The 14,527-nt window shown below is 35.6% G+C and overlaps 1 protein-coding gene across 1 annotated transcript in view; it reads left to right on the top strand.

Moving 5' to 3' along the window:
- GABRA4 (gamma-aminobutyric acid type A receptor subunit alpha4) overlaps nucleotides 1–9,904 on the top strand; it is a 66,213-nt gene extending 56,309 nt beyond the window's left edge. Inside the window, exon 9 of the mRNA XM_049632026.1 lies at nucleotides 8,543–9,904. Within this exon, the coding sequence (XP_049487983.1) occupies nucleotides 8,543–9,076 (534 nt within the window). The 3' untranslated portion in view covers nucleotides 9,077–9,904. The remainder of the gene's footprint in view (nucleotides 1–8,542) is intronic.
- Nucleotides 9,905–14,527: the final 4,623 nt, after the last annotated feature.

Here is a 14,527-nt window from a genome sequence, read left to right as displayed (position 1 = left end):
CATTTTTGGACATTGAAATACTCGTGGCTATAGTTTTTCCTGCATGGAGCATGATGTATGATTGTGGTAGCTAATTAGTTAAAAGCATGTCAGCTGAACTCCAGTTGCAGAAGAACCACTCAGCAGAAGTTAACCATTGTTGCTATTCTTGCTATTGCCATTTACTTCCCAGAAGAGCTTTTTATATTTGTCTTACATCATACATTATGGGATTTACTATAGTGTTAATACTCCACATTTACTGTGTCCAATATGTATTTTAACTTTGTAGTGCATTTTGTATTTCCTCATATTTATTTCTCATTTCAGCCGGCAGCATGCTTTTCATGACTTTTTCCTACACCACAGACTGCCCTTTGCTTCAGTGTTCTCCCACCTTTCTAGTTACTAGAAATGGTGGCCATGTTTTTATAGAAATACAGATAATATCTTCTAAAAGTTCATTTACTGTGGTGATTTATTTATGCGTGATATACCTTCTTGTGGGGACCACAATCTCATTATCTGCCTTCTCCTGGACTATTTCTATGTAATGTTCATTTGATGCCTACTAGGTGCTGGACATTGTAAGTGCCTTACATGTATTATTTTATTTATTCATTATAAGGAAGGTGCCATTATAACTCCCATGTTGGCAAAGATCTTGAGGTTTTGAGAGGTTAAGTAACTTGCCAGATATCTCAACGCTAGCAAATGGCAAATTCAGTGCTTGTGTCCAGGTCTGTCTGATTTCAGAGGCACACAGTCCAAATTATTTAGCAAGTGTTTCCCAATTTCTGATCTCTGATGATTGGCAATAACATAACGAACAAATAAGACTTTCTGCAAATATGATCTGAGTTTTTAACTAGCTCCCAGATTATTCTTATAAACATTTAGAATGATTATAATGCTGCTTCTCGTTAACGAGCAAGAAAAAATTCATGCAGGTTAGTGTTTGCATTTGGATAAAATGAGTGGAGTGTCCTTTGCCCTCTACCCTCTCTAGGGTTATGTTGGGAGCATTGGTGGATGCACCTTCTGAAGCAATTCCAGGTAGCAGTTCTGGTCAAGTCCACTTGATCAAGCTGAGAACCTCTGCTCTGAGTAGTGAAATCTCCGGCAAAGAGATTTCCTCTGCTAGAGCAATATATTTAATAGACAAATCTTGACAAATAGGAAGAAGCACTGGGAATCACTAGGAAATAAAAGTAACCACCACCTTGCATGTCTTCGAGAAATCCTAATATTTTAAACTTTCAACGTCTAAATATGTAAAGAGAAAATGAATGAATCCTTTAAGCTCTTGTTGTCTGGTAATTTCAAATTGAAGACATAATTTTTTTTTTCTTTATCCCAGTGCCTGATATTGAAAGCAGTATTTCCATAGCTTATGGAAATACAAGCATTGAATTAAATGCTAACATGGGGAGAAAATGAAATACAATAAATAGAGTGCTCAGCATTTTCATTTCTGCATTTTGCTGTTCAATGTATGAGAGAGTCCCCTGGGAACTATTTATGAAATATTTAGCATGTTTGTTTGGAGGGGATGTTTTTCATTTCTACGCAGCAGCATTTTCTAAAAACGCTAATGATAGTCCTCAGTAAATCATTACCTTGGAGTTCAGTTTCAGCTTCTCTACCATACTTGTTTATTTCCTTATTAAATAAGATATGTGGCTCACCCCTGCAGCCCTGTCAGATGGCCTGGAATAAATGTCTTTCCATTATTGGATTTTTTAAAAAATATTTGACTCATTGATATTCTGGAAGATAAACATGTTCATTACTAGCCTTGTTTGTTTTTAATTTAGAAGGGTTAAATTACATTTTATTAAACTCCATTAGCTTCTCAAGCGAGCCATATGAATGTAGCGTGTCTTCTGCAAAGCTCGCCTTGGTCACTTTATCTCATCGCTGCTAGAGTAATACATTGAGATGAATTTTCTTTCTGCAGTTGATAATACTTCTCTAGAAATCGTGTCAGATCACAGTCATGATTGATGAATGGCTTGGATTTGCTCCTGTTTGCCTGTTGCTGCTTGAATTTGTTGGTAACGTTTGAGTCTGCTACCTCGCATCTCTGTCCCACCAGTTTCCTTGCTTTGGGCTGTTGTGACTAATGACAAAATGATTTCAAGCTAAACCATTTTTTAAAATTCAGATGAAGCCTAGGTGCTTTCTTGTTTGCAACCACTGTGTGTCTGCTGAATACTGACTGAACAGTGATGAGGCCACTCAAGTCTCAACCTTACATCACTCTGACACGTTAGTTGTTCCAAAGTTCGAAGACTGTGTGAATAGTATTCCTGGTGAATCCGGTGCCAGGTAGGTCAGTTGACTTCTCACTCTTTTTGTGGTTTGTCATCATGGAAAATGACAACTACTTTTTACATAGTAGACCATGAGAATCGGTACAAAATAACTTGAGTATCATTTGGGTACTTGGCAGAAAGCGAAGATTTAAGCCCCAAATGAGTCTAATTCTGCTTTCCTTTATGTGTGTTCTGATATATGAATATTGAGACACCTTAGGCATTCTTAGTCAGACCTGGGGTTGCGTCAGGGTGACATGCACCTTAGGCAGTATCTGCTATAGTCTAGAAATCTGCTCCGTAAGCAATGGAATGATAATCTGGAGGTCAGAACATTTTTGACACTTTTCCTTCAATTACTTTAATTTGAAAAGAATCCTGATTCTGTACTATATCCAGTTCAATAAAAATTATTAAAAAATGAAGTAGGTGCCTGCTGTGTGCATTTGCCTACAGTGATTAATAAGGTAGTCTTTATACTCTAAAAGCTCACTAATACTTTTAAACCGAGAAAAAAAAGAAAGATTTGATCTTTGTTTTGGAGTGGTAATCCTAGTGGCACACTTCCTGCTGCTCCCTCCATTTTCATAAAGTCTCTTGCTTCTTTGATTCTTTTTTCTATTTGTTTTTTAATTTAAATTCAAGTTAGTTAACACTAACTAACTGTGTAGTTTTGGCTTCAGGAGTAGAACCCAGCGATTCATCTCTTCATTATGACACCCAGTGCGCATCCCAAAAAGTGCTCTCCTTAAAGCCCATCACCCATTTAGCCCCCCCCCCCCACCTCCCCTCCAGTCTCTTATGGTCTGCCTCCCCCCTCTGGTTTTATCTTATTTTTCCTTCCTTTCCCCTATGTTCATCTGTTGTGTTTCTCAAATTCCACATATGAGTGAAATCCTATGATATCTGTCTTTCTCTGACTTATTTTGCTTAGCCTAATACCCTCTAGTTCCATCCACATTGTTGCAAATGGCAAGATTTCATTCTTTTTCATCACCAAGTAGTATTCCATTGTATATATATACCACATTTTCTTTATCCATTCACCAGTCCCTGGAAATTTGGGCTATTTCCATAATTTGGCTATTGTTGACATAAACATTGGGGTGCATGTGCCCCTTCCAATCAGCATTTTTGTATCCTTCAGATAAATACCTACACTTGGGTGAGGAATAAAACAGTACTCTTAGCTTCTCCTGGAACAGGGTGGTTTGAATGTAGGTGAAGAACCAGATTGGTGAGTGGTGGTATCAGTCAAATGTCTACTTGTGTTTATGATTCTTTTTTTCCAGTCACTTTAGACTGATCCTATCTCTTTTGCTTTGAGTCAGTTCTTTTTTTCTAGGCACATTCTTCAAGTCTATGCTTAATTTCTGTGATATTTATAGTAGATGTCATGAGAATATAATAGTATATGTGGTCTGAATATGATTTTTAAACCATTGAAAATAGAACTCATACAAATATGAAATGGACATCTGTCAAAGTTTTGTCCAACTCATTAATTAATAAGGGAACCACATAAATAGTAAAACTGGTTTGAAATCTTTTTAAGGACTAAAAGTAGTCACTTTAAAGAAAAAGAGTGCTAGGATAAATACCAGGTTAGACATAGAAGTAATTAATATCCTACCGGGCAACGGTGATCTTTTCTACTGGACTGGAGTCTACAAGTTAAAGTCCACAGTGTTTGCACTTGAATCCAATATTACACAGCAAAATCAAAATCAAGTAAATTCCCCTACATGCTTAATAATCCTTGGGTGGGCTTATTAAACAATGCTCCATATGACATTGAAAGAATATGCTGTAGTCCTTTCTGATTTCCAAGTCTTGAATAAGTATTTTTTTAAGTTCATTTATTTATTTTGAGAGACAGAGAGAGAGAGAGAGAGAGAGAGAGCCAGGGAGGGGTAGAGAGAGGGAGAGAGAGAGAATCCCAAGCAGGCTTCGCACTGTCAGCGTGGAGCCCGACAAAGACTTGAACCCAGGAACTGTGAGATCATGACTTGAACTGAAACCAAGAGTCAGATGCTTAACCCACTGAGCCACCCAGGCACCCCTAAGTCTTGAATAAATTTTTAACAATGTTATTGGCTATTACAAGTACTTAACTGACTCAAATACATAGGTGTAGTTTATTAAGTTTTTAATGCCTCCACATTTGTTTATTGAGGGGCTGTACAACATGGTAAAAACACTTCAGTAAGTCACTTACTGTATGACTTCCAGCAAGTTATAATCTCTCTGCTCTACTGTCTTCTACTGTAAAATGAGGAACTGCAATTTTAGAATTTCTCCCAGTTTTAAAATACAGTTGTTTTTTAAGAATGGGATTATAAAGGGCAAAATATCTTGGTCCTTTAGCTGGTGTCTGTAGTTAGGCAACAGGGCCCCCTAATGGTCTTTGATGAATTCTGGGTAGGTTGGCCTTCCACTTATCCCAGAATGTCTGAGAAGTTCTCCTCACTAGAAGTTTGGCAATATCTTATATTAGGACCCTTGATTTAATTGGTCTAAGCATGTTATCTAGTGCCACAATAATACTGCATAAAAAATAAGTACAAAATTTCAGTGGCATACGTAAACATTATCTTTTAATCTCAGGCCTGTGAGTTAATTGAAAAGTTCTGTTGATCTTTATTAGGCTTGGTTGGCAGTTCATCCTTTCTCAGCTGGGAAAATTCATGTGTCTAGTGGTCATCTAGCTGTTGGATGACCTGGGCTAGCCTCACTGGGGTGACTGGCTCTGCTCCAAAGGATCTTTTCAGCAGTCTAGTCCTAGCTTGTTGTTGACAAGTGGTGTTGATGACAGTGTTTTGAAAGAGAGTGGAAGCAAGAAGTCTTAAGGCTAAGACAGAAATGGCACACCATCATTTCTGAGACATACTGTTGGCCAGAAAAAGTTATAAGGAAGACTGTGGGGGAAATAAACTCCATCTCTTGATGGGGGAGGAATGGGAAATTCATATCACATGGGGCATGACTATGGAGAAGGAGGAAAAATTGGTGCAGTTTTTGTATTTAATCAAAGATACAGAACATGATTCACATTTGGGATTTCAGGAAGTTCCAGAAAGGTACTGATCTGGAGGGAAAGAAGACAGAATCCTATAAATGTTCTTGCACTTTCTTCTGGGGCCCAGCTAAGTCACTTACAAGTGACTTCATTCTTTCAGGTATTACTTTTAAAATTCATTCAGCAGAACTAGAGTTTTGTGCGTTTGGGGCTAATTATTCCATATTACTGAGGCAAGGTCATTCTTAGTACTCTACCAAGCGCTCCATGAATGGTGAGATTTTGCGGTCTGACTGGTGGGAACAGGCATTATTTCTGGCTTTGTGTTTCAGGTTCTTTCTTCTCATCCTTTTAGGGCATTCTTTTTATGGCCAGGTAGTACTTCACTCTCAAACTGATCTGTGCTTAGCAAAATAGTCAATGGGTACTCTCTGATTTTTGGAGTTCTATCTCTCTCTTATTACTTACTTACTTATGTATGTATGTATTTATGTACACTTCTCTGTTACTTTTTCCTGTGAATTCTAGCCATCTTGATTTCCCCAGATTTTCAGCTCCAACTCCTCAGTTCAGGGAATCTGTCTGATTTCTCCTGGATTCTCCTCTCCTCTACCACAGCATGGAAACACTTTCAAGTTTGTTTCTTCTCTCTTGATGATTATGATTCTATGTCGTCTAAGGCTCAGAGTCTTCAAAAAATAATTGTTTCACATATTTTGCCCAGATTTTCTTTTCTTTTTTCTTTTTCTTTTCTTTTCTTTCTTTTTTTTTTTTTTTTTTATTTTTACAGGAGAGTGAATTCAGTCCCTCTTACTCCATTTTGACCAGAAGTAGAAATCTCTAATTCTTAGAATTTAGTTTTTGGATTAATACGAATTTTTAAAGATTTGGGGCAACCTAACTTCTGGTGGAAGAAGACATTATGCAAATATCAGATTATACTTGAAAAATATGTTTCTTTCCTGCTTGTTTAATTGATCCTTTCTTACTCTCTTCCCTTCCCTTCTTAATATATTCAGCATTTTACTACAGTTTGATCTTCACTATATTTTACTTTTTGTTATATTTTTTATTGTATTGTGTGTGGGTATGCATCTTGTCAATGATAGGGTTAGCTCTTTTAATGTTGTGGATATAACTTATCCTTCCGTATATTCTTCACTGTGTGTATGACATTTCAAAGTTAATGTTAATCAATTAACATTATTCCTTTAGGTAAAAAGGGACTTCGCGTCAGGCTCTGGGCTGATGGCTCGGAGCCTGGAGCCTGTTTCCGATTCTGTGTCTCCCTCTCTCTCTGCCCCTCCCCCGTTCATGCTCTGTCTCTCTCTCTGTCCCAAAAATAAATAAAAAACGTTGAAAAAAAAAATTTAGAAAAAAAAAAAGAAAAAAAAAAAGGGACTCAAAATCTGAGGATTAATTGACATTTACAATGTGCTTTGTAGAGGAAAAGTGTAAAAGTGCAGGGTAAACAATGATACCTTCAGCTTTTTTTTTTTTTAAGTTTATTTATTTTTGAGAGAGGCAGAGACAGCATGAGCAGGGGAGGGGCAGAGAAAGAGGAGAAAGAGAGAATCCCAAGCAGACTCCGCACTGTCAGTACAGAGCCCCATGAGGGGCTCAAACTCATGAAACCATGGGATTGTGACTGAGCCGAAACTAAGAGGTGGACACTTAACCGACTGAGCCACTCAGGCTCCCCTGGTATCTTTAGCTTTTATGTTGATGTCGATTTTGGTTTCAATTTTCTCCACCAAAATTAGGTGTCATGTGTTAGACTACAATTTCTCATGAGTTTGACTGCAACCTGCTTAGAAGAATACTCCAGCCTGACATGAAGAATACTTTGTAAACCTCTCAGATCTTTGACTCTACATTTTGTGAGGCTTTTACTCTTTCTCTACTTAGCAAATTCGCAGTCATAATTCACAAATATATTACATATGGATTAAACACATTCAACCTACTTGATGGGTGTGGTATTGAAAAAGGATTCTATTTGTAGAATAAACATTTCTCCGTAAAATGAGCTCTCAGTCAATTGTATGTGATATTATCTGTGACATTTCTTGTATGCTGTCTCCTTCTAATCACCCACCTGTGAGCTGCTCTTCTTCGTCTCTCTCTCACCTCTCCTTCCTCCTCTTTTCACTCACCACCTATTTCATAAAATGGTAAGAGGAGAAGGTATAGAAAGTAATTACAGTATACCCTTAATGTAGCTTAGAATAAACATAATTAAAGAGGAAACATTTTTGCAAAAAACTCATGGTATATTCTAAAGACAGACATGACTATTTTGGGAATCATTTGAGCAATTATTTTCCTTCATTAGCATGGACAGTCTATAGTTGGCTATCCAGTTACTTATCGTGCCTGTCAGAATATAAGGAGAATTAATTTTAAACTTTATCATGCATCTTTATTCAAATATAGTCTTGTTCTACACATAAAATAAAGGGATGAGAAAATAAATGGATGAGTTCCATTTTGATTTAAATACTCTTTATTGGTAAATAGTTTGAATTCAGATATTTATGCAATGATATGGTGATGCTGTTTATATGTCTAATATAAAATTTTGTTTAAAACTAGTGTTCCTTTGTATATTCATTATTGTGGTGAAAAAATAAAATGCATTAGGCCTTCCAGATTTTATAATGATGTGTGTGCATCCATGTAAGATTATGAAAATAAATTTCAGGGATTTGGAAATTTAAGCTTTTGGAGTTTCCTTTTTTCAAGGAATGTCATGCACATATATATGGTTGTTATTGTTTTTCTGTGCACAAGAGTAAGTACAGTTCTTGCTGTTTATAAAACAGTCATATATAAAACTCATTGAAGTGTATACAACCTATCACAAAATATCATTTACAGTAAAACTGAAGAAAGTAGTATCGCTATCTTCATGAACTTCTCAAATAAAATCAAGCATAACTCTAGTTTAGAGCTCTAATAGCCAAATCTTTCTATAGATTTAACTTCTGACCATTTATAAGAATGGAAATATTTTGAAATAGAAGATTTTTGATTCACTTTCAAATGTATTCATGTTTTTTTTTCTTAGGTATTTTTAAGCTTTTACAGTAAGCTGAATGGATATCGTATATGAGTAAACATTTATATCATAGAAACAACTAATTTTAATTATTTGTTCCCTTTAATTTTGTATTAATTTACATAGAATGACATAATCATTGTAATTTTTAATATACCTTTTCAGAACACAAATGCCAATCTGAATATGAGAAAAAGAACAAATGCCTTGGTTCACTCTGAATCTGATGTCGGCAACAGAACTGAGGTGGGAAACCATTCGAGCAGATCCTCCACAGTTATTCCAGGATCTTCTGAAGGCACATCGCAGTCTTACTTAGCTTCCAGTCCAAACCCATTCAGCCATGCGAATGCAGCTGAAACAATATCTGCTGCAAGAGCACCTCTCTCTGCTCCTCCCTCTACTCCTGGGAGAACTGGGGACGTGCCCCAACAGGCTTCTGCTGGACCTGCTTCTACCCAGCGTGTGTTTGGATCAAGACTGGAGCGAATTAAGACCACTGTTAATACCACAGGGGCTTCTGGGAAGTTGTCAGCAACTACTCCTCCTTCTGCCCCGCCGCCGTCTGGGTCTGGCACAAGCAAAATAGACAAATATGCCCGTATTCTCTTTCCAGTAACATTCGGGGCATTTAACATGGTCTATTGGGTTGTTTATTTATCTAAGGACACTATGGAGAAATCAGAAAGTCTAATGTAATTTTGTTGCTAGAATAGTTTCCTAAAAGATGATGACCTTAATACAGAATGCCTTTTTACATGTTTTTAAAGATAAACCATTATTCTTTATTAAAATAAAAAGCCTATGTAATTTTTACATTCAAAAACAATCCAAGCCAGTTATTGGGAAAGTTAATCCATCCCTCAGTGAAGAGAGAGTGAGCCATCTTTCATTTCAGAAAAATGATTTGAATAGAATCAATTCAGCATTCAAATTAGATGAAATACAGACCATCCTGGAAAGTTGGGACAAGAGAAATAGGGCTATTAGAGATACATGGTTCATATTTATGCATTGGAATTTGAAAATAGACTATGACATTTTTAAATATACACTATGAATATCAACCAACAACCCTAAATTTCCCAGTGGCGCTGCCCTTAATCAGAATTGTTTATTGGATATCCTATGCGGTGACCTTTGGAGATTCTTCTAGTATCAGCAAGAAAAGGACTTTCTCTGTTACATGAAACATTTTTTAAAAGGAAAATGGAACAAAACAAATACTGACTAATAGAGTGAAACCTCTGCTGCGTCAAAAAACAAAAACAAAGGCCAGCGAAGACATGTTCCCTGTCTTATGTTGGTCAAACAGGACTTAAAACACTTGACTTGAAAAATCTGTGCTTTGAGCCAAAGTTTAACTCCTTGTATGAATTCTTTTTGACAGTAGTTCATTCAGTTATGTATTATTTCAACATATAGTTATTCAGAGCCTACTGTGTTCCATGCACTATGCTAGACACCGTCTCTCTAGGAAAGCTCTTTCACCTTAACCTATGATATTACTTGAATAGTAGAACAGTCAATGCATGCTAACGAACCATAAACTAGCAGAGAACATTGCATTCTTTAATGGAAGAAATTTATTTAGAGTCTGACAACATATTGAAAACATCTGTTTCTCCTATACCGATAGAGGGTAACACGTTAGCACAACCTTAGCAATTGACTTCAAAATATATGAAAATGTGTACAGATGGTTCTCTAAGTAAGAAGCACTGCCTACCAGAGAATAAAAATCTGGGCACTGTAAGATCCTATAAATTATCTGTCTCAAATTTGATCAGAATAGTAGGATAGAATTTGATCAGAATCATCATAATTAGGAACTCAATACAAGGCCTTTTAGATGCTTTTCCAAACATAGATCTATTTTGGCTGGTGAAATGCTAATCTTCTGGGAAGTTTTTGTGTCTGTAGTTTTGTATTTCTGGGAAGTTTAGTGTTTTGGGGGGGCAGGTTTTGTACAGTATCACAACTAGGGTGAGTATTTTAAAATTAAGAGAGTAGCCGAGGAATGGAGTAAAGAAGAAAACTCATAGCCAAGGGGTAGGATTCTGCTGACTCTGTTAATGCAATTTATCAGGATTTTCATGTACTGACTTTTCTTTTTCATTAGGTAGGCTTAACAACTTAATTAAATTCTTGCAGCTGTCTTATGACACTAAATCTAGGTCTAGTTTTTTGTTTTGTTGCTTCCAGATTTTTCTTCTATTCTTCTTTTTTTCCTGATCTAGGTTGTGTGAATGAATGTATTCTGGATGTTTGGGGGAACATTTTGATAAAAATGGCCACTTTCCAAGCAAAATCTCTTACTTTTAGAAAAGAAATATTAATTAATTGACATTAGTCTTTCAGTTATTACATTGCCTTGGAATGATTGTATATGAGAACTGTAAAATGTGCAAATGCCAAATATTGTGAGTCATATCTGAGGATACCTTTTTTTGCTATCACTCTAGGTATATCCTAGAATCACTAACAATTTTAAGGCTGAAAGATGCTTTAGAATCCATCCAATCCAAGCCCTCATTTATAAATTGATACCAGTAATATGAGGCCAAATAAAATTTGTACATATGTAAATATTTAATGAAGAGTACTTGTATAAAAAAGCTTATCACAAATTATTTTATGAATGTAAGTAAATTTCTAGCCTTGAGGACAATTCTTGAAATTGTGGTTGGAAGCTATGATTGTTTATTATTCCAATGAAAAGACCTTATTTCTTTAGTGAAGAATATACTCCTTACTTATTCATTGGCCTATTCTTAAGAAATATCTTATTGGCTTCCTTTTTAAAAAAGAAATTCTTCTATAAATTTTACAGATTTTAAAGGGATAAAAATCAATGATATTAGATTTGTAGACAAGGGATCCAGGTGAGCCTATGGTTTTTTTTCTTTGTTTGTGAAGAAGATTTTAGGACAAGTCAGGTGGCCCAACAAAGAGAAAGGGCAAAATTAACCAAGGATTACTTTTTTTTTAAATTTTTTAATGTTTACTTATTTTTGAGAGACAGAGCAGGAGCAGGGGAGGGGAAGAGAAAGAAGAAGACACAGAATCCAAAGCAGGGTCCAGGTTCCAAGCTGTCAGCACAGAGCCCAAGCTGTCAGATCATGACCCGAGCTGAAGTTGGACGCTTCACCGACTGAGCCACCCAGGCACCCCTAACCAAGGATTCTTAATTGTTAACTTGAAGAATAAATTGATCAGAAAGGAAGTCTAATGATTAGTACAAAAAGGGACTATTTCATTTGTACACAATGTTCATAACAATAACAATAATAATAATGCATATTTTATTTTCCCTAACTGCATTTCATCAAATTAAGTCATAGCTAAATATTTTATTTTGGTCATCATTCCTATCTCTCTAATAACTCATAGCTACATTAAACAAAACACTTTTATGAAGGACCAGTCACTTTTCACCATGAGCAAATCTTGCAAGAGTCATTAGGAGAGCTCAGAGTCTTGGTAATTTGTGAAGAATTCTGGCTCAGAATGGTGACTTTGTATGGCTCTATCTTTTAAAGATGAAATTCAGAATTTTCTTATTCAGAACCAGTATCTATTTTCTAGCTTTCAACTCCAAGTTGGTTACTAACTCCTACATAATTACTTCCAATTTACTCCAGGCATGACTAGGTATAATAATATATTTATATGATTAATCTGCAGCTAAAAATGACTTGCCCTTGTTAATATACAGAGTATTTGAACAGTGTATATTTTAAATTGGACCCCACAAACCTTGAATTAGAGTAGGCAGAAAGTAGAGTCACTCTCTTACCGATGGAAATGAATCATAGAGAAGCCAGTGACAAAGACTACAGCAAGGAGCTGGAATTAACTTTGAAAGGTCATTTTTCAACCACATCACCTTAGCAGTGACCATGGTTCAAGCAGTAAGTATGATATTTGCTTGTGACTTATTTTACCCATGAACTGGTCAATTCTGCCTGACCCAGAAAAAAATCCCCACTCCCCACTCTCCCATTTTCCAATGGTCCCCTCTTCTAGATTTGTGAAAAAAACCTCCAGTGAAAAAACACCGGGTGGAGAAATGGATGACCTAATTTCAAGTTCTGACTCTATTGTGGTCTTAAACGAGTCACTTAACCTTGCTAGGCTTGATTCCTTATGTATAAGAGAATGGGAGGATTAAATAATATCTAAGCTTTCTTCTAATTTTAATATTTTCTGCTTCTCATAGTACACTAAATACAGGCATATTCTTAGAATGGATTACACTCAATATATTAGAATAGGTACACTCAATACTTTGTGCCACAAATAGATGTTTATGGGGGAAAAGAAGCTGATTTGGTTTCACTGCTTAATTACTCCAAGTTCATGACTTGAATTAAACTACAGTTCCCTGACCTTAAAAAAAGAACAAAAACAAAACAAACAAACCCCTCTCCATTTAGATTAGATATTTTTTTCTCTGTGGAAGATTTTACTCTTAAAAACTAAAAACAAATCGGTCATTTCTCTTTTCTGGGTTGTTATTCATCTTTGCTTAAATGGGTTCCTGCTCCATTTTAGGGGCTGTGCTAATTTTTAGATATACATAGAGAAATGAAACTGGTTCCTTTCCTTTTATGTGGTCCCAGTCTGGTAGTGATAATAGATGTGTAGATGAGTAGCTATGGATTGTAGTAAGTGCTTCAGTAGTATAGAGGAGGGCTAAAACTAGGGTGATATGCGTGAGCCCTCACCTGAAACAAAAAAATATATAGAAATCAGTAATCAGGATAAATGATGTTTTGAAAGAGTATTTAAAAAAATCAAACTTGATGCAAAAACCTATGATTAACAAAATACCCAAATTTTAAGTAAATATAGGATCAGTATTAATATTTTTTTCTTTTGCATCAGGCTTTACTATTGTGCAGCATGGTGCTGATACAGAGGGTGGAAAAGGATGCACATAATTTTTTAACTTGGTTTATAGTGTGGAAAAAAGAGTGATGGCAGGGAAGGCTTCACAGAGATGATATTGAACTGAATTGTGTGGAGAAATTTGGAGTTCCAGCCCCTTTGCCTACTTCTACAAACAAACAAACAAACAAACAAACAGCACATTTTTTCCCACCACCTGAAACATGAGGAACTCTTACCACAAGTGGTTCCAGGTAGTAGGAAGAAGGTGAGTTAAGGGAAGTGAAAGATGTTCATGTAGGAAAGACCTGTTGGGACTGGATTAGAGAGTTTTGTGTAAATTAAACAGATCGGGTTTGATCCTGGATTAGTGGCAATTTATTGAAAATCTTGCAGTATAATAAGATGAAAATGAATATGCCAGGCTTCTATTTTAGAGAAATCACTTGATTGCTGTACGAGCTGTGGAAAGAAGGGCCATGAATCTGGCAATAGTACAAGAATTGAGAAGTCTCATTTTTCTTTTCTCTCTCAGTTCATCTTTGCATTTCATTTCTTTTTTTAAATCCCAATGACTTCATTGTCATTTGTGGAAATGATACATAATTGTTAAAAGTGCAGGCAGGCATTGCAGAAATGTACAGTCTCAACATTTCCACCACCAAGAAAGTGTTAATATTTCATGAATATCATGCCAGCTACTTCTGTAGAGATACGTGTTTGTATAGAAGAATAGAGTGATCAAAAGACAGAATTTCATAAATTTAGAAGTCAAATATTTCACATGTGAAAGTTGTTAAATAATTTAAAAACCATTCAATTTATGTTATCTAAATATAAGATGGAAAAAACTAGGGTAAAACTGGAGAGGTTGTTGAAACTTAGTGTTGAATCAAGCAACGCATGTCTTTTTATTCCACATTTCAGTCTTTATTTGAGGAAAGTTTTTTTCCTATAGTGTGTCTAAGTAATTTTTCTTTCCAAATGCTAATTGTGTTAAATCTCTTTTGCCTGTATAACTATTTATAATATTCTTTATAATCAATTTTGAATTTTTAAATTTGTTGTCAACTTTTGTCAACCCTAACCCAAGTGAGTATTCAGTTGTGTTTGTTCTATTTTGTGACCTCTTATGTAATTTTTAACTTCATAATGGTTTTATTTTTTCCATTGCTTTCTTGGTCTGTGCCATTTCATTTTTTCATTTCTTTCTACTACTTTTACAATCTATTAAAATGTATCTTTTCTTTGAGCTTT

Source organism: Panthera uncia, chromosome B1, assembly GCF_023721935.1.
Source record: "Panthera uncia isolate 11264 chromosome B1, Puncia_PCG_1.0, whole genome shotgun sequence".
NCBI lineage: Eukaryota > Metazoa > Chordata > Mammalia > Carnivora > Felidae > Panthera > Panthera uncia.
Note: the sequence above shows the minus strand (reverse complement) of the source record. Positions and strands in the feature narration are given on the sequence as shown.